The sequence below is a fragment of the Ranitomeya variabilis genome, chromosome 2 (assembly GCF_051348905.1).
Source record: "Ranitomeya variabilis isolate aRanVar5 chromosome 2, aRanVar5.hap1, whole genome shotgun sequence".
Taxonomy (NCBI): domain Eukaryota; kingdom Metazoa; phylum Chordata; class Amphibia; order Anura; family Dendrobatidae; genus Ranitomeya; species Ranitomeya variabilis.
In genome coordinates this window covers 1,111,530,817-1,111,551,090 of record NC_135233.1, presented here as the reverse complement: position 1 = coordinate 1,111,551,090, position 20,274 = coordinate 1,111,530,817, and the positions used below count along the sequence as shown (strand labels likewise).

The following is a 20,274-nucleotide window of genomic DNA, read 5'->3' as shown; positions in this document are numbered from 1 at the left end:
CACCGCCAGAGCCAGCACTGCATCATCTGTAACCCTTGCACTGCCAGAGCCAGCACCGCATCATCTGAAACCCTTGCATTGCCAGAGCCAGCACTGCATCATCTGTAACCCCTGCACTGCCAGAGCCAGCACTGCATCATCTGTAACCCCTGCACCGCCAGAGCCAGCACTGCATCATCTGTAACCCCTGCACCGCCAGAGCCAACACTGCATCATCTGTATCCCCTGAACCACCAGAGCCAGCACTGCATCATCTGTAACCCTTGCACCGCCAGAGCCAGCACTACATCATCTGTAACCCCTGCACCACCAATGCTAGGACTGCATCATCTGTAACCCCTGCACCACCAGAGCTAGCACTGCATCATCTGTAATCCCTGCACCGCCAGAGCCAGCACTGCATCATCTGTAACCCCTGCACCGCCAGAGCCAGCACTGCATCATATGTAACCCCTGCACCGCCAGAGCCAGCACTGCATCATCTGTAACCCCTGCACCGCCAGAGCCAGCACTGCATCATCTGTAACCCCTGCACCGCCAGAGCCAGCACTGCATCATCTGTAACCCCTGCACCGCCAGAGTGAGCACTGCATCATCTGTAACCCATGCACCACCAGAGCCAGCACTACATCATCTGTAACCCCTGCACCGCCAGAGCCAGCACTGCATCATCTGTAACCCCTGCACCGCCAGAGCCAACACTGCATCATCTGTATCCCCTGAACCACCAGAGCCAACACTGCATCATCTGTAACCCCTGCACCGCCAGAGCCAGCACTGCATCATCTGTAACCCATGCACCGCCAGACCCAGCACTGCATCATCTGTAACCCCTGCACCACCAGAGCTAGCACTGCATCATCTGTAATCCCTGCACCGCCAGAGCCAGCACTGCATCATCTGTAACCCTTGCACTGCCAGAGCCAGCACCGCATCATCTGAAACCCTTGCATTGCCAGAGCCAGCACTGCATCATCTGTAACCCCTGCACTGCCAGAGCCAACACTGCATCATCTGTAACCCCATGCACCGCCAGAGCCAGCACTGCATCATCTGTAACCCCTGCACCGCCAGAGCCAACACTACATCATCTGTATCCCCTGAACCACCAGAGCCAACACTGCATCATCTGTAACCCCTGCACCGCCAGAGCCAACACTGCATCATCTGTAACCCCTGCACCGCCAGAGCCAGCACTGCATCATCTGTAACCCATGCACCGCCAGAGCCAGCACTACATCATCTGTAACCCCTGCACCACCAATGCTAGGACTGCATCATCTGTAACCCCTGCACCACCAGAGCTAGCACTGCATCATCTGTAATCCCTGCACCGCCAGAGCCAGCACTGCATCATCTGTAACCCCTGCACCGCCAGAGCCAGCACTGCATCATCTGTAACCCCTGCACCGCCAGAGCCAGCACTGCATCATCTGTAACCCCTGCACCGCCAGAGCCAGCACTGCATCATCTGTAACCCCTGCACCGCCAGAGCCAGCACTGCATCATCTGTAACCCCTGCACCGCCAGAGTGAGCACTGCATCATCTGTAACCCATGCACCGCCAGAGCCAGCACTACATAATCTGTAACCCCTGCACCACCAATGCTAGGACTGCATCATCTGTAACCCCTGCACCACCAGAGCCAGCACTGCATCATCTGTAATCCCTGCACCGCCAGAGCCAGCACTGCATCATCTGTAACCCCTGTTCTGAGATGGGGCCAGCACCTTTAGCTCAGCCCCGTGTTCTTCTGATCTGGATTCTACGATGCGCTGCTTGTTTGTTGCAGCAGAGCCGAATCTTCCCCGTTTACCCCATGAGCCGCACTTATGGCGTCCATGTAGAAAAGTGCTGAACGATTGTTGGGGGCCTTTCCACCATTAGCACTGGCCGGAAACTGGCGTCTGCGGATAAGTTGTAACTTGTCACTGTTTCCTCCTCGCTGTCATCCATCTTTACATATTTCTAATGGGAAGGTGAGAATATTTCCGCCTTCTCATCCTGCTCCGTGTGCCCCGAGGGACCCCACAAATGTCACACATGCCCCCCTCACCATGTGAAGACCCCGACACCCCGCTCTGCAATGTCTTCACCGTATACACCAGATGAAGGTTATAGTGGTTAGCACTGCAGCCCTGGGGTCCTGGGTTCCAATCCCACCTTGGAAAACATCTGCAAGGAGTTTGTATGTTCTCCCCGTGTTTGCGTGGGTTTCCTCCGGGTTCTCCGGTTTCCTCCCACATTCCAAAGACATACTGATAGGGAATCTAGATTGTGAGCCCCATTGGGGATAATGTGTGCAAAACTGTAAAGTGCTGCGGAATATATTAGGGCTATATAAAAATAAAGATTATTATTATTATGTGAGGGACGTTATTGGTTCTGAGACCGCGGAGGACGTCGCATCCTGTGTACGATGTGGCAGATACAGGACGGCAGAACACAGAGCAAACATCGCCCAGCGATGGGGCGACAGGGCGAGGAGCGTCCTGGTAGAGGGAGACTCCAGCCTGACCGGAGATCCTACAGGCCCCAATGGTGGGGAAAGTGACGCTGTAATCATCTGCTGTCAAAGCGAAACTGTCGGCAGGACTTCACCCCAAACTGTTTACATGCATCTCTGAAAGATGAGTCCAGCAACATCTGTACTCAGCCGGGAAATCAGCAGTGGAATTGATATGCAAATAAGGCTGAAGTGCTATGGTAGATCTGAAGCCTCCGTCACTCCAGCTCTATTCCCATGCAGCTCCGCCTACTTCTGCCTGACTGACAGCTCCACTGCCTGAAGTCACGTAGCACAGAGGCTGTCAGTCAAGCAGGGCCCAGCGCTGCCTAGTCTTTGTGTGGGGCCTGTTACACATCCGGCGGCCGATAGTGATGCGACCTCTTACGTGCCACTGTCGGGCAGGATTGAACCGTCTTTTTTGATGGCCATCGCCACCCTGCACAATGCAATGGCGAGGTGTCGGTTGTTTGCCGCAGTAGATCTCCCATAAGACGTCCCCTATGGAGCTGTGTCCACTGCGAGGTCAGGTGCTATAATAAAAAAGAGCAAAAAACAAGACAGAAGTCACAATGTGAGCGGCGAGGTCTCGGAATAAGTCCCTGATCATGTGGGAGTCGCACGTGTGTAACTGGTGAAGTCCAGAAATAGTGCTGCCATACAGTGCACGCCGGAGCGGACACAGGACGGACCAGGAAACCCCACCAGTCCTCAAAAATCTGCAATAAAAAGTGAGAAAGCGCCGCAGAAACACAACCCAAACCCTGCAGTGCAGCTGCGCGTTTTCTCCACACTGAAAACTACAACTAGTCCGACAAACAACGAGCCCTCACATGGCAGGAAAATAATAAGATCTGGGAGGAGAAAACCGCCTGGTCTGTAAGGGGTTAATAGAGAAGTGATCCGGAACATTCTGTTTTACTAGGTGGAGTCCAGAAGATCCGGCACCGAGGTGTCATGGCTGCACCACATGGATCAGCGCCGGGCGGCAATCTATAATATACACTGCTCAAAATAATAAAGGGAAAAGGGAACACTAAAATCCCACATCCTAAATATCACTGGATAAAAATGATTGATGTAAATCACAATATCCCACGGAGGTCTGGATTTGGAATGATGCTCAAAATCAAAGTGGAAAATCAAATTCCAGGCTGGTCCAACTTCAGTGGAAATGCCTCAAGACAAGGAAATGATGCTCAGTAGTGTGTGTGGCCTCCACGTGCCTGTATGACCTCCCTACAACGCCTGGGCATGCTCCTGATGAGGCGGTGGATGGTCTCCTGAGGGATCTCCTCCCAGACCTGGACGAAAGCATCCGCCAACTCCTGGACAGTCTGTGGTGCAACGTGACGTTGGTGGATGGAGCGAGACATGATGTTCCAGATGTGTTCACTTGGATTCAGGTCTGGGGAACGGGCGGGCCAGTCCATAGCTTCAATGCCTTCATCATGCAGGAACTGCTGGCACACTTTAGCCACATGAGGCCTAGCATTGTCACATGTCAGAAGGAACCCGGGGTCTACTGAACCTGCTTATGGTCTCAGGACGGGTCTGAGGATCTCATCTCGGTACCTAATGGCAGTCAGGCTACCTCTGGTGAGCACATGGAGGGCTGTGCGGCCCTCCAAAGAAATGCCACCCCACATCATTACTGACCCACTGCCAAACTGGTCATGCTGAAGGATGTTGCAGGCAGATCGCTCTCCATGGTGTCTCCAGACTCTGTCACGTCTGTCACATTTGCTCAGTGTGAACCTGCTCTCATCCGTGAAGAACACAGGGCGCCAATGTTGAATCTGCCGATCTTGGTGTTTTCTGGCAAATGCCAATCGTCTTGCTAGCCACTTGTAGACTTCGGTCCCTCATACCACCCTCATGGAGGCTGTTTCTGACAGTTTGAGCAGACACATGGATGTTAGTGGCCTGCTGGAGGTCATTTTGTAGGGCTCTGGCACTGCTCATCATTGCATAAAGAAAGAGGTAGCGATCCTGCTGCTGAGTTGTTGCCCTCCTACGGCCCCCTCCACATCTCCTGGTGCACTGGCCTGTCTCCTGGTATCTGACCCATGCCCTGGACACTATGTGCTCACAGACACAGCTACACTTCTTGCCATTGCTCACATTTGTGCCATCCTGGAGGAGCTGCACTACCTGAGCAACTGCTGTGGGTTGTAGACACTGCTTCATGCTACTGTACAGTACCTCTAGGGGTGAGAGCAATGACAAAATGCGAAAGTGACCAAAACAACAGACAAAAAGGATGAGCATAGAGAAATGGTCCATGGTCACCCCCTGCAGTCCTTTATTGGGGTTCTCTTGCTAATTGCTGATCATTCCTACCTGTTGTCTGTTCCATTTGCACAACAGCGGCAGAAATTGATTCACAATCGGTGTCGCTTCATAACTGGACAGGATGTTTTCACAAAAATGTGATGACTAAGGCTACTTTCACACTAGCGTTAACTGCATTACGTCTCAAAACGTCTTTTTTCCGAAAAAACGCATCCAGCAAAAGTTTTTGCTGGATGCGTTTTTTCCCCATAGACTTGTATTGGCGACGTATTGCGACGGATTGACATACGTCGTGTACGTTTTACGACGGATGCGTCGAAATTTGGCGATACGTCGTCGGCAAAAAACGTTGCTTGTAGCGTTTTTTGTCTCCGCCTAAAAAACGTGTCGCGACGCATCCTGCGGCATACGTCGTTGGCTACAATGGAAGCCTATGAGCGACGGATGCGTCGGGACACGTCGTACGACGCAATGCAGCGCTGCAATACGTTTTTTTACACTGAGCATGCTCAGAAGCTGGATTTTGTTGCCAAATGGCCAGACACCCCCAAATCTATATAAACCTGGCCTGGGCCTTCAACCCCACATATATGGCCACGTATATACGTGGCACTTATATACGTGGCACTTATATATGTGGCACTTATATACGTGGCACTTAAATACGTGGCACTTAAATACGTGGCACTTAAATACGTGGCACTTATATACGTGGCACTGAAATACGTGGCACTGAAATACGTGGCACTGAAATACGTGGCACTTATATACGTGCCACGTATATAAGTGCCACGTATATAAGTGCCACGTATTTAAGTGCCACGTATATAAGTGCCACATATTTCAGTGCCACGTATTTCAGTGCCACGTATTTCAGTGCCACGTATCACGTATATAAGTGCCACGTATTTAAGTGCCACGTATTTCAGTGCCACGTATTTCAGTGCCACGTATCACGTATTTAAGTGCCACGTATTTAAGTGCCACGTATTTCAGTGCCACGTATTTAAGTGCAATCCTCACAAGAACACCTTCCATCGCTGCCACAAAACTAAAACCCTCAAAGATGGGCTGTAAAAACAGTAATTATATAGTTTTCCATATTTTCCAGTAGCCAATCAAATTTGGGAGCCTCCCATTTTAAAAGCGGATCCGTCGTAAAAACGGATGCAACGGATGGTAAAAACGGATGCAACGTATGCAACGCATCCAGTATTTTCGACGGAAACGTTTAGCGGATTTGCGACGGATCCGTCGAAATGCTGTATGCGTTGCATACGTTTTTCACTTTTTTTGACGCATCCGTTTTTTCGGCAAAAAACGGATTTGCGACGTAATGCAGTTAACGCTAGTGTGAAAGTAGCCTTAGAGTTACATTGTGTTGTTTAAGTGTTCCCTCCATTTTTTTGAGCAATGTATATATGTTATATCAGTTATTACTGGTGCCAGAATCACATCGTTACCCCTGATAATATTCTCATATTATATTACTATATTGGTAGTGTTATGGTATATAGTATTAATATATAGTATTTTTGTGGCTTCCCCTCCTTGTGGAGTGTGTCAATGATGGACATCTGTCAGTCAGCAGTCTTCCCCATGATTGTGCAGCTACTGACACAGACTAACGACCTTTATCAACGCTTAGGAGCCTTTACGGGTGTTTTTTGCTAGTTATTCTAATTTACTGAGATAATGACTTTTGGGTTTTCATTGGCTGTAAGCCATAATCATCAACAATAACAGAAATAAAGACGTGAAATAGATCAGTGTGTAATGACTCTATATATGAGATTCACTTTTTGATGCTATTCTAATTTTGTGAGAAGCCCCTGTATTATTACATAATAGGGTGAGCTATAGTGAACACATGAATGTTTTTTTCTCCTTCTGTCATGATCTCCTCCTCTCTGGACACTGAGGGGTTAACAAGGCTTCCCTTTACAAAGATGGCGTCAGAGTCCTCAGTGGGGGAGGGGCGGGCAGTGCAGGAAGCCAATGTGGCTGTTCTGGTGTCTGCAGGGTCACATTCAGGGGCCACAGGTGAAAGCCACACAGTCCAGGACGTGGAGCCTAAGGCCGGGGTACGGACAAGTGTCTGCCTCCATTGTCCCCTCTGTGTGACATGTGTCTGTCCCTTGTTACATTGTTTCCCCTCTGTGACATGTTTCTGTCCCTTGTTACATTGTTTCCCCTCTGTGACATGTGTCTGTCCCTTGTTACATTGTTTCCCCTCTGTGTGACATGTGTCTGTCCCTTGTTACATTGTTTCCCCTCTGTGACATGATTCTGTCCCTTGTTACATTGTTTCCTCTGTGTGACATGTGTCTGTCCCTTGTTACATTGTTTCCTCTGTGTGACATGTGTCTGTCCCTTGTTACATTGTTTCCTCTGTGTGACATGTGTCTGTCCCTTGTTACATTGCTTCCCCTCTGTGATATGTGTCTGTCCCTTGTTACATTGTTTCCCCTCTGTGACATGTGTCTGTCCCTTGTTACATTGCTTCCCCTCTGTGACATGTGTCTGTCCCTTGTTACATTGTTTCCTCTGTGTGACATGTGTCTGTCCCTTGTTACATTGTTTCCTGTGTGACATGTGTCTGTCCCTTGTTACATTGTTTCCCCTCTGTGACATGTGTCTGTCCCTTGTTACATTGTTTCCCCTCTGTGACATGTGTCTGTCCCTTGTTACATTGTTTCCTCTGTGTGACATGTGTCTGTCCCTTGTTACATTGTTTCCCCTCTGTGACATGTGTCTGTCCCTTGTTACATTGCTTCCCCTCTGTGACATGTGTCTGTCCCTTGTTACATTGTTTCCTCTGTGTGACATGTGTCTGTCCCTTGTTACATTGTTTCCTGTGTGACATGTGTCTGTCCCTTGTTACATTGTTTCCCCTCTGTGACGTGTGTCTGTCCCTTGTTACATTGTTTCCCCTCTGTGACATGTCTGTCCCTTGTTACATTGTTTCCTGTGTGACATGTGTCTGTCCCTTGTTACATTGTTTCCTGTGTGACATGTGTCTGTCCCTTGTTACATTGTTTCCCCTCTGTGACATGTGTCTGTCCCTTGTTACATTGTTTCCCCTCTGTGACATGTCTGTCCCTTGTTACATTGTTTCCTCTGTGTGACATGTGTCTGTCCCTTGTTACATTGTTTCCTCTGTGTGACATGTGTCTGTCCCTTGTTACATTGTTTCCTCTGTGACATGTGTCTGTCCCTTGTTACATTGTTTCTCTGAGCGGTGCGGTTCCATCCTCACAGGTGCGGCAGCGCCATGCACGCGGTGTCTCGCCGTTTTGGGTGGACTCCCCTGTCCTTACTGACTGTTGGGGTTACCTGGCTGCTCTATTACTGGACACAGATATGTCGGGTCAGTGTCACCTTTTTCTTGGCTGTGAACGATTCAATCTTCTGTCACTGAGGACAAAGTCTCTGTCCCCCTCCCGACCTCGCCTCTATTTCTCACTTTCTATCATCACCTTTCACTCAGTGTTTAGAGGTGAAGAACCACAAAACCTCCAACAGCCTAAATCACCCACAAAACTGCAGCAGAACCCCCCGTCCACATGTGGCCTGTACCCCAGAGTCACATACAACAGGGACAAGGCACCTCTCTGTCCTCCTCCCCCAGACCTTTCTGTCCTCCTTCCCCAGACCTTTTTGTCCTTCTCCCCCTCAGACCTTTCTGTCCTCCTTCTTCCACCATCAGTCACATACAACAGGGACAAGGCACGCTTCTGTCCTCCCGCAGAACTTTCTGTCCTCCTCCTTCCCCCAGACTCCTCTGACTTTCTCCTCTCCTCAGACTCTGTTATCATCTTTCCTGCAGACTCCTTTGTCCTCTTCCTCCAGATGCCTAAGTGTCCTGCCCCTCCCTCCCAAACTCCTTAGTCCTTCTCACTTCTGACTCCTCTGTCCTCCTTTACCCAAATTTCTCTGTACTTCCTCCAGAAGCCTTTATCCTCCGTCTCCCCCAGACTCCTCTGTTCTCCTGCAGACTTGTCTTTGTCCTCATCATCCTCCCAGACTCCTCTAGCCTCTTCCTCCCTAGATTTCCCCATTACTCTCCTCTCACCAGATGCCTCGGTCCTCCTCCTCCTTGCAGACTCTTCTGTCCTACTCCATCCATACTCATCTAGACTATTTTTTCCTATTCTCCAAATGCCTCTATCCTCCAGAATTGTCCTCTGACCTCCGCCATACTCTTCACATTGTTTAGATCCCTTCTTCCCTTCTCCCAGACGTGTCCCTCTAGACCACCTTGAACATCCCCAGATCTCTGTCTTCTTTATACTCCGGTCTTCCCTGCAGACTCTTCTATTCTCCTCCAGACTCATGTCACACTCCTCCAAGCTTTTTTGTCCTACCCTCCAGATGCTTCTGTCCTCCCCATCCTTCAGACTCCTGTTTTCCCACTTGAGACTTCTCCATCTTCAGATCCTTCACGCCCAGAGTCTCCCTGTAGATCCCTTTGAACAGTTCCAGATAGCCGGTCTTCTTTAGACTCCTGTGTCCCATCTGGAGATACCCATGTATAAAACTTTCCATGTTTGATCCATGATGTTTATGTTCCTTCTCTTGTTCTTCCCTGTACCTCGGCTGCATCAGTAGGTTTATTTAAAGGGAATCTGTCACCCAGGGGCGGTCCCGGCTTGGTTCGGGTCCGATGGGCATTGTGGTCCGGGTCCTCCTATCTTCACACGATGACGTCCTCTTCTTGTCTTCCTGCCGCGGCTCCGGCGTACTTTGTCTGTCCTGTTGAGGGCAGAGCAAAGTACTACAGTGCACAGGTGCCGGGAAAGGTCAGAAAGGCCCAGCACCTACGCACTGCAGAACTTTGCTCTGCCCTCAGCAGGGTAGATAAGTACACCTGCACCGGAGCCGCGGCAGGAAGACAAGAAGAGGACATCATCGCATGAAGATGGGAGGCGCTGGGCCCACAGCGGGACCACCCCTGGGTGAGTATAATCTAATAACCTGTTTTTCTTACCTTTCAGTTTATATCGGGGGCTTATCTACAGCACTACAGAATGCATTACAGAATGCTGGAGATAAGCCCCTGATGCCGGTGGCCTTAGCTCATATACGATTTTTGGGGTGACAGATTCCCTTTATCCTCTCCATGTAGAGACCTCGCCTTGTGTCCTCAGTGCCCCTGCGCCAGTTCCTGGAGTCGCACTGCCCGATAGTGATGGAAAAGTTTTGCCCGACTTTTTGGTGTCATGGAGGGCGACTACAGACTATTGTCAGGGTCATGTTGGCCTCCAAACCTCATGTCCCGTACAGGAAGTATGCAATCCCTCAAGTATTCATTGTTCATGTGATTTCACCCTCCATGTTGTGTCCTCATCAATGCTGTCACCCTGTGGTTTTTCCATGCAGTGAGGTCATCAGCACTGATGATGGCGGTCAGATATCCTTGGACTGGATAGACAATGATGAGAGTTTCCAATTTCCAGATTCCGCCTCTCGCCCAACTATTATCTTACTGCCGGGCCTTACTGGAAACAGTCAACAGTCCTACATATTGCACCTGGTGAGCCAGGCCTGCAGCGATGGCTACAGGTGAGTAGTCACAGGATGATCTGGTGGTCGGGGAGGTGAACAGTCCACACATAGTAACATGGCATCTCTCTGCCCTCCCGCAGGTGTGTTGTATTTAATAACCGCGGCTTTGGAGGGGAGAAGTTGCTGGTAAGTAACCATCTTGTAGGACCCGTGTAGAGACCATGAATGGTAGTGACGTCCTCCATCTCTCCATAGACACATCGCACTTTCTGTGCAGCAAACACAGAAGACCTTTCCAGGGTGGTCAGCCACGTCCACAACTGTCTCCCTGCAGCTCCTCTAGAGGCTGTGGGGGTGTCAATTGGAGGGTAAGTGGCACATGAAGTTTTCAGGCTGTGGAGACACAAGGGACTGTGCTTTATCACAAGGACTCAACTGGTTCCAGGGTCCTCCAGTCACAACTAGATTTGCAGCAAATCTGAGATATGGGTGTGACAGACAACACTCGAGTGGTGATAGATGCTGCACTGTGTCACCCAAAATAAATGACTAGGTCCTTGCACTGCCATCCCGGAAGATACAGCTGGACTGTCACGATACGTATAGTGACCCCACAGGGGGTCAGTAATGGACATTAAAAACAGAGTGGAACCAGAATCCAAAAATGGATTGTGACATGGACCTTATTTACCACAATAACTGTGGGTGATAATAACTACCCGTCCTAATCTGTACTGAATGCGCTCCTAGCCATCACAAACTGTACTGGCCTTGCTACTTACCATCATAACCTGACCAGTATCACCACTACTGAGCTCATTCCTAACCATCATGACCTACACTGACCCTGCTTTTGACCATTAGAACCTGTCCTGATGGCGCTCCTGATTGTAATAACTTGTACTGGCCTTGCTCCTGACCATATCCTGTATTGAAGCCACTCCTGAGCATCATAATTATACTGACCCCATTGCTGACTGTAATATCCCTTACTGACCATGTTCCTGACCATTTTCGTCAGTACTCATCCCGCTTCTGACCATCATAACCAATACTGATCTTGCTCCAAACCATCATACCTTGTATTAACCAAGCTCCTGACCATCATAACCTATACTGATCTCGCTCCAGACCAATATAACCTGTACTGACCCCGCTCCTAACCCTCATTACCTGTACTGACCCCGCTCCTGACCCTTATCACCAGTACTGACCTCACTTTTGACTGTCATGTGTACTGACCCTGCTCCTGACTGCTCATAACCTATACTGAGCTCGCTCCTGACTGTGATGGCCGACACGAACTCCACTCCTGACCGACATCACAGATACTAGCCCCACTTCCTGTCATTCCTACTCATTTCACGAACATCAATCTCTTTTCTTACTTTTTAGTATGCTGCTATTAAATTATTTGGCTGCCACTGGTCAAAGATCTCAGCTCTGTGCAGCTCTTGTCTTCTCATCCCCGTGGAATGTCTTTGTGTCCACCGCCTCCTTGGAGCAGCCACTAAACTACCGGTTATTCAATCGCTCGCTGGTTATTACTCTCCGGGATACAGTGAATAAGTAAGATATATCTGAGCAGCAGCGCCTCCATCTTGTCCTCCTTACTTCCCTTTCCCCCCACTCAGAGTCTCCACCTTGGCCTCTCTTCTTCCCTTTCCCCACACCTCAGCGTCTCTATTGTGTTCTTGGGCTTTCTTCTTCCCTTTTTCCAACTCTCAGTCTCTCCTCTGTGTCCTCAGCCCCTGGACTCTTTTCTTCCATTTAACCATCTCTCAGTATCTTCATTGTGTCCTCAGCCCCCGGCCTCTCTTCTTCCCTTTTCCCACCTCTCAGCATCTCTCCATCGTGTCCTCAGCCCCTGGACTCTTTTCTTCCATTTAACCATCTCTCAGTATCTTCATTGTGTCCTCAGCCCCCGGCCTCTCTTCTTCCCTTTTCCCACCTCTCCGCATCTCTCCATCGTGTCCTCAGCCACTGGCCTCTTTTCTTCCCTTTCCCCATTTCTTAGCGTCTTTATCGTGTCCTCTGCCTATGGCCTATCTTCTTCCCTTTCCCCATTTCTCAGCATTTCCATGATGAATTTGGCCCCTGTCTTTTCGTTTTGCCTTTACTCACCTCTCAGTGTCTCCATTGTGTTCTTGGCCAGGCCTCTTTTCTTCTTTTTCCACATCTCTCAGTGTTTCCATCATGTCCTCGGCCATTGGACTCTCTTCTTCCCATTCCCCATTGTGTCCTCGGGCCCCTGGCATCTCTTCTTCCCTTTCCCTACCTCTCAGTCTTTTTCTTCATCGTGTCTTTGGCCTTTTTACATTTCTCTACCTCTCAGCGTCCAGAAACCCTGGTCTCTTTCCTTTACCCATCAGGTCATCAGCACCTGCCCTCTCTTTTTTTTTAGTTCTCCACCTCTCTGTCTTTCTTTGTGTCTTTGGCCTTTTTACATTTCCCCACTTCTCAGCGTCCAGAACCCCTGGTCTCTTTCCTTTTCCCATCAGCACCTGGTCTCTCTTTTCCACTTTCCCCACCTCTCAAATATGTCCTCGGCCACTGTCCTCTCTTCTTCACTTTCCCCACCTCTCATCACCATCATCTCCTCAGCCACTGGCCTTTCTTCTTCCCTTCCCCTCTCTCAGCGTCTCTTCTTTTCTAGGTTCCGTGACATTATTGGAAAAGTCCTGAATGTGGACCATATCTTACAGGTGAGAGCCTCACATATCAGAATGTTCTGGGTATCCTACCACTATCTGGTCAATAATACACCAGACGCCTCCACACCTGTTGTCAAGGTATCATTTCCTTAGATTTCAGCTCAGCTCCCACGGTGTGGATTTGCAGTGCGGCTCTCCAGCTCCTTTTTCACAATGATATCCACAGTGGTAAATGCCACTCTTCAAAGTCCACAGTGGAGATGTGAGAACGGGGCCTTAAAGGGACTCTGTCACCTGAATTTGGCGGGCTATGTAAATGCCCTGTGTCCGGTCCGATGGGCGGTGTTTCCTCTGCTTTCAGTCACCCCTTCCTTTCCCGCTGGCCGCAATATTGTCTGGAATTTCCGTAGGTTTCCTCTGTAGTTCACGTGTGCGCAATGCAATCTTGCCTTGCGCACGCGCAGTATGCTTTGCCCAACTGCGGGCAAAGCCGAAAAGCATTAGTGCGCATGCGCCGGCGCACTATGTCCCGGAATACAGCGAAATACTTCCGGGACATAGTGCACCGGCGCATGCGGCCAGCGGGAAAGGAAGGGGTGAATGAAAGCAGAGGAATCACCACCCATCGGACCGGACACAGGGCATTTACATAGCCCGCCAAATTCAGGTGACAGAGTCCCTTTAAGCGATCCTTATATCCTTCACTAATGGATGGTACCTGCACATATTCAGCCTGACTCACCTCACAACAGTTTATACATATATTTTTGTAAAAAATGCAAAATAATTGTAAATATAAGAAAAACTGTAGAGTCATGTATGTAATCTGGTCTCTCAGAGCAGGTTGTGTCCATAGACAGTATTGTGAATGCATGAAATATGGAGGCTAAGGAGTCACAACTAGGAGCAGAGTCCTACAATGATCTTCACTCCATCATGGAGCTCCTGGTTTTGTTTCAGTCTCGCTCCATCCGGGAGTTTGATGAGCGTTACACATCTGTTGTGTTTGGTTATGGCTCATGTGATGAATATTACCGCGATGCCAGCCCCCACGACAAGCTACAGAAGATCAAGACGCCCGTGCTGTGCCTCAACGCTGCTGATGACCCCTTCTCTCCTAGTGAAGGTGAGTCCTGTAGTGGACCAAGATGAGACAGAATCATCACTCACATCATTGAGCCCATGATCTAATAGCCCATCAACACTCATATTTCAGACCTGTTATGAGTCAGTATTTGGGGTGTGACAGACCTGGTCAATCCCATAAGACACCGTGCCGCACACCGACCGATCCACACATCCTAGGACCACGGAGGGTTACCTACAGTTGTGGCCAAAAGTATTGACACCCCTGCATTTCTGTCAGATAATACTCCGTTTCTTCCTGAAAATGATTGCAATCACAAATTCTTTGGTATTATTATCTTCATTTACTTTGTCTTAAGTGAAAAAACACAAGAGAATGAAGCAAAATGCAAAACATTGATCATTTCACACAAAACTCCAAAAATGGGCCCGACAAAAGTATTGGCACCCTCAGCCTAATACTTGGTTGCACAACCTTTAGCCAAAATAACTGCGACCAACCGCTTTCGGTAACCATCAATGAGTTTCTTACAATGCTCTGCTGGAATTTTACACCATTCTTCCTTGGCAAACTGCTCCAGGTCCCTGATATTTGAAGGGTGCCTTCTCCAAACTGCCATTTTTAGATCTCTCCACAGGTGTTCTATGGGATTCAGGTCTGGACTCATTGCTGGCCACCTTAGAAGTCTCCAGTGCTTTCTCTCAAACCATTTTCTAGTGCTTTTTGAAGTGTGTTTTGGGTCATTGTCCTGCTGGAAGACCCATGACCTCTGAGGGAGACCCAGCTTTCTCACACTGGGCCCTACATTATGCTGCAAAATTTGTTGGTAGTCTTCAGACTTCATAATGCCATGCACATGGTCAAGCAGTCCAGTGCCAGAGGCAGCAAAGCATCCCAAAAACATCAGGGAACCTCCGCCATGTTTGACTGTAGGGACCGTGTTCTTTTCTTTGAATGCCTCTTTTTTTCTCCTGTAAACTCTGTTATGCCTTTGCCCAAAAAGCTCTACTTTTGTCTCATCTGACCAGAGAACATTCTTCCAAAACGTTTTAGGCTTTTTCAGGTAAGTTTTGGCAAACTCCAGCCTGGCTTTTTTATGTCTCGGGGTAAGAAGTGGGGTCTTCCTGGGTCTCCTACCATACAGTCCCTTTTCATTCAGACGCCGACGGATAGTACGGGATGACACTGTTGTACCCTCGGACTGCAGGGCAGCTTGAACTTGTTTGGATGTTAGTCGAGGTTCTTTATCCAACATCCGCACAATCTTGCGTTGAAATCTCTTGTCAATTTTTCTTTTCCGTCCACATCTCGGGAGGTTAGCCACAGTGCCATGGGCTTTAAACTTCTTGATGACACTGCGCACGGTAGACACAGGAACATTCAGGTCTTTGGAGATGGACTTGTAGCCTTGAGATTGCTCATGCTTCCTCACAATTTGGTTTCTCAAGTCCTCAGACAGTTCTTTGGTCTTCTTTCTTTTCTCCATGCTCAATGTGGTACACACAAGGACACAGGACAGAGGTTGAGTCAACTTTAATCCATGTCAACTGGCTGCAAGTGTGATTTACTTATTGCCAACACCTGTTAGGCTACGTTCATATTTGCGTTGCGTCGGGCGCAGGTTCGGTGATGCATAGCGACGCATGCGTCCATATATTTAACATGGGGGCGCATGGACATGCGTTGTCTTGCGTTTTGTGACGCATGCGTCATTTTTGGCGCAAGCGTCAGGGCGCAGAGGACGCTGCATGATGCAGTTTTTTTCCGCTAAAAATCATGCCAAAAATGGACGCATGCGTCACAACACAATGCGTTTTGCATGCGTTGTGCGTTGCGTCGTCAACGCAAATGTGAACGTAGCCTTAGGTGCCACAGGTAAGGTACAGGTGCTGTTAATTACACTAATTAGAGAAGCATCACATGATTTTTCGAACAGTGCCAATACTTTTGTCCACCCCCTTTTTTATGTTTGGTGTGGAATTATATCCAATTTGGCTTTAGGACAATTCTTTTTGTGTTTTTTCATTTAAGACAAATTAAATGAATATAATAATACCAAAGAATTTGTGTTTGCAATCATTTTCAGGAAGAAACTGAGTATTATCTGACAGAATTGCAGGGGTGTCAATACTTTTGGCCACAACTGTATATACAAGTTATTGCAGAAAAGTCAGCCTTAACAATCTAGTCTCCAAATCGTTAATGATAATAGATTTATCTAAAATGTGATGGACAATTGGCTTTCCTTCTAGATGCAGCCAAGACTCTAACCTAGCTTTTCTTAATCTCATCCCAAAAAATGTGCTTGTACAGCAGAGACAGAGACCCCAGAACACACGGGAAGAGTCCTTCAAATTATCTTTAATATCGTGCTGCAGATTGTAATGTGGGGGTCTCTTTAGATCTGGCTCCTGGAGCAGAGTGTATAATCAGGGCCTCTTTAGGTCTGAGTCAACAGTTTGGTGAAGATTGTATAAAGGATGGCCTCTTTAGGGTACCGTCTCACAGTGGCACTTTGGTCGCTACGACGGCACAATCCGTGACGATCCAGCATCGCTCCAATATCGCTCCAGCGTCGTAGACAGCGGTCACACGTTGCAATGCACGACGCTGGAGCGATAATTTCATGACGTATTTGCGATGTAGAAGCCGTTGGTTACTGTGCGCACATCGTATACAACCTTTGTCACACGATACGATCATGCCGCCACAGCGGGACACTTGACGACGAAAGAAAGTTTCAAACGATCTGCTACGACGTACGATTCTCAGCGGGGTCCCTGATCGCAGTAGCGTGTCAGACACAGCGATATCGTATGGATATCGCTGGAACGTCACGGATCGTGCCGTCGTAGCGACCAAAGTGCCACTGTGAGACAGTACCCTTAGATCTTGGTCTGGCTCCTGGAGCAGAGTGTACAATCAGGGCCTCTTTACCCTGGGTCTATAGTATGAAGAAGATTGTATACGGAGGGCCTCTTTAGATCTTGGTCTGGCTCCTGGAGTAGAGCGGATAATCAGGGCCTCTTTAGATCTGTGTCCAGAGTATGGTGAAGATTGTATAGGGAGGGCCTCTTTAGATCTTGGTCTGGCTCCTGGAGTAGAGTGTATAATCAGGGCCTCTTTAGGTCTGGGTCCAGAGTATGGAGAAGATTGTATACGGAGGGCCTCTTTAGATCTTGGTCTGGCTCCTGGAGTAGAGCGGATAATCAGGGCCTCTTTAGATCTGTGTCCAGAGTATGAAGAAGATTGTATACGGAGGGCCTCTTTAGATCTTGGTCTGGCTCCTGGAGTAGAGCGGATAATCAGGGCCTCTTTAGATCTGTGTCCAGAGTATGGTGAAGATTGTATAGGGAGGGCCTCTTTAGATCTTGGTCTGGCTCCTGGAGTAGAGTGTATAATCAGGGCCTCTTTAGGTCTGGGTCCAGAGTATGGAGAAGATTGTATACGGAGGGCCTCTTTAGATCTTGGTCTGGCTCCTGGAGTAGAGCGGATAATCAGGGCCTCTTTAGATCTGTGTCCAGAGTATGGAGAAGATTGTATACGGAGGGCCTCTTTAGATCTTGGTCTGGCTCCTGGAGTAGAGCGGATAATCAGGGCCTCTTTAGATCTGTGGCCAGAGCATGGGGAAGATTGTATATGGAGGGTCTCTTTAGATCTTGGTCTGGCTCCTGGAGTAGAGCGGATAATCAGGGCCTCTTTAGATCTGTGTCCAGAGTATGGAGAAGATTGTATAGGGAGGGCCTCTTTAGATCTTGGTCTGGCTCCTGGAGTAGAGTGTATAATCAGGGCCTCTTTAGATCTGTGGCCAGAGCATGGGGAAGATTGTATATGGAGGGTCTCTTTAGATCTTGGTCTGGCTCCGGGAACTGAGTGTATAATCAGGGCCTCTTTAGGTCTGGGTCCAGAGTATGGAGAAGATTGTATAGGGAGGGCCTCTTTAGATCTTGGTCTGGCTCCTGGAGTAGAGCGTATAATCAGGGCCTCTTTAGATCTGTGTCCAGAGTATGGTGAAGATTGTATAGGGAGGGCCTCTTTAGATCTTGGTCTGGCTCCTGGAGCAGAGTGTATAATCAGGGCCTCTTTACGTCTGGGTATATAGTATGAAGAGGATTGTATACGGAGGGCCTCTTTAGATCTTGGTCTGGCTCCTGGAGTAGAGCGTATAATCAGGGACTCTTTAGGTCTGGGTCCAGAGTATGGAGAAGATTGTATAGGGAGGGCCTCTTTAGATCTTGGTCTGGCTCCTGGAGTAGAGTGTATAATCAGGGCCTCTTTAGGTCTGGATCCAGAGTTTGGAGAAGATTGTATACGGAGGGCCTCTTTAGATCTTGGTCTGGCTCCTGGAGTAGAGCGGATAATCAGGGCCTCTTTAGGTCTGGGTCCAGAGTATGGAGAAGATTGTATACGGAGGGCCTCTTTAGATCTTGGTCTGGCTCCTGGAGTAGAGCGGATAATCAGGGCCTCTTTAGGTCTGGGTCCAGAGTATGGAGAAGATTGTATACGGAGGGCCTCTTTAGATCTTGGTCTGGCTCCTGGAGTAGAGTGTATAATCAGGGCCTCTTTAGATCTGTGGCCAGAGCATGGGGAAGATTGTATATGGAGGGTCTCTTTAGATCTTGGTCTGGCTCCGGGAACTGAGCGTATAATCAGGGCCTCTTTAGGTCTGGATCCAGAGTTTGGAGAAGATTGTATACGGAGGGCTTCTTTAGATCTTGTTCTGGATCCTAGATCAATGTATAAATCAGGTCCTCTTGAGATCGGGGTGCGGCTTGATATACTGTACTCATTTCTCCAATCTCTTTTCCCTTGTGATAGCGTTCCCCCTGGATGAAGCTTCCTCCCATCCTTACGTGGCTCTGCTGGTTCCGAATCACGGTGGTCACATTGGCTTCCTAGAAGGTCCCTTTCCTCATCACCAGCGATACATGAATCGTGCTTTTTCACAGTTTGTGGGCGCCACACTACTGCAACAGGAAGAGCTCAGGAACATTACCGAGAATGGATTCAAAAACTAATCACAGACATGAACTCTTCTAATAAATACCTCAGTAAATATAAAGGTATCATTCAGCACCATCCACTAAGCCTCAGACCCAGACTTGTAGTTACAGACCCCCAGCGGCTGCAGGAACAGGAAGAGCCTTGAATTGTCGGGGAAGGGAAACGTTCAGATTGACTATAGTCTACCTTCTCCATGTAGTAGGATCCACTCATGGACTGAATATACAGGTGTTAGCCTAATGAATCTACCCAGGTCACCAGCGCTACCTCATTAGTCAGCAGAGCATATCAACGCAACAGCTCACCGCGTGGCTACACCCCATCATACATAGTCCTCACACATGGTAATGGCTCCACCATCTGACCACGATACATAGCTACCGTCGTAGAGGGACAGTAATAGTTAGATTTTTTGCCTCTTTATACCACACAGAATCTGTAACAGCCGTCGGATGGGAACGTGGTGCAGACACTGTGCTAATATAAGGGGACAGCAGAACTCTTACATTACTATGTAGGAATTTCCACCACCTCATACTCTATGGCAGAGGTGTCAAACTGCATTCCTCGAGGGCCGCAAACAGGTCATGTTTTCAGGATTTCCTTGTATTGCACAGGCGATAATTTAATCACCTGCACAGAATGATTCCAGCACCTTGTGGAATGCTAAGGAAATCTTGAAAACACTCATGGTTTGAGGCCCTCGAGGAATGCAGTTTGACACCCCTGCTCTATGGCATACAGAAATATTCTGTTTGGATGCATAGTTTCCTTCCGTGAGAGGCTTTGGCTTCCCTCCAGCTGCCGTAACTTGCTCCTTGATTGTGGCTTTCTGTCTTCTCGATCGGTTGAAGTTATTGAAGGATAGTTCATGTCTTTGCATTCACTTGACCATTGTCTGCACTGAAGTGGTTGTCCCATTAGTTCATGTGCCTGAAACGGAGCAGAAAATCCTCCTCTACAAATTCAGGATGTATCTTGCTCCCTCCATCCAAGGTCTGTTGTATAATAAACATCAACGACTCCATTGACAATCCAGTGGCCTCCATGCACCAGCTGATGTTCCACCGCCGTTATATAAGCCCTCAGGATTTACATTTATGAAGGCAGACTTGGCTGTCACATGAATATGTTAAGAGATGTAATTTAGGTTTATGAACAATCACGAGACAGGTCCATAAAGTCACACACAACCTAAATGATGGTCTATGGTGGCAAA

General features: G+C 48.6%; 1 protein-coding gene across 3 annotated transcripts; it reads left to right on the top strand.

Annotated features, from left to right (window-relative positions):
* The first annotated feature begins 6,762 nt into the window (after window positions 1-6,762).
* On the top strand, window positions 6,763-20,091 carry ABHD1 (abhydrolase domain containing 1). 3 transcript variants are annotated; one of them, XM_077291996.1, is made up of 10 exons: window positions 6,763-6,886; window positions 8,064-8,172; window positions 9,931-10,091; window positions 10,185-10,367; window positions 10,451-10,496; window positions 10,566-10,678; window positions 11,706-11,879; window positions 12,967-13,015; window positions 13,907-14,090; window positions 18,870-20,091. In XM_077291996.1, exons 1-10 carry the CDS (start codon window positions 6,801-6,803, stop codon window positions 19,067-19,069), a joined length of 1,305 nt encoding a protein of 434 aa, XP_077148111.1. In that variant the 5' UTR covers window positions 6,763-6,800; the 3' UTR covers window positions 19,070-20,091. The 3 variants fall into 3 exon arrangements, with proteins under 3 accessions (XP_077148111.1, XP_077148112.1, XP_077148113.1); XM_077291997.1 differs by having other exon boundaries at window positions 13,925-14,090; window positions 18,870-20,087; XM_077291998.1 differs by lacking the exons at window positions 8,064-8,172; window positions 9,931-10,091 and having other exon boundaries at window positions 6,789-6,886; window positions 18,870-19,211.
* Window positions 20,092-20,274: the final 183 nt, after the last annotated feature.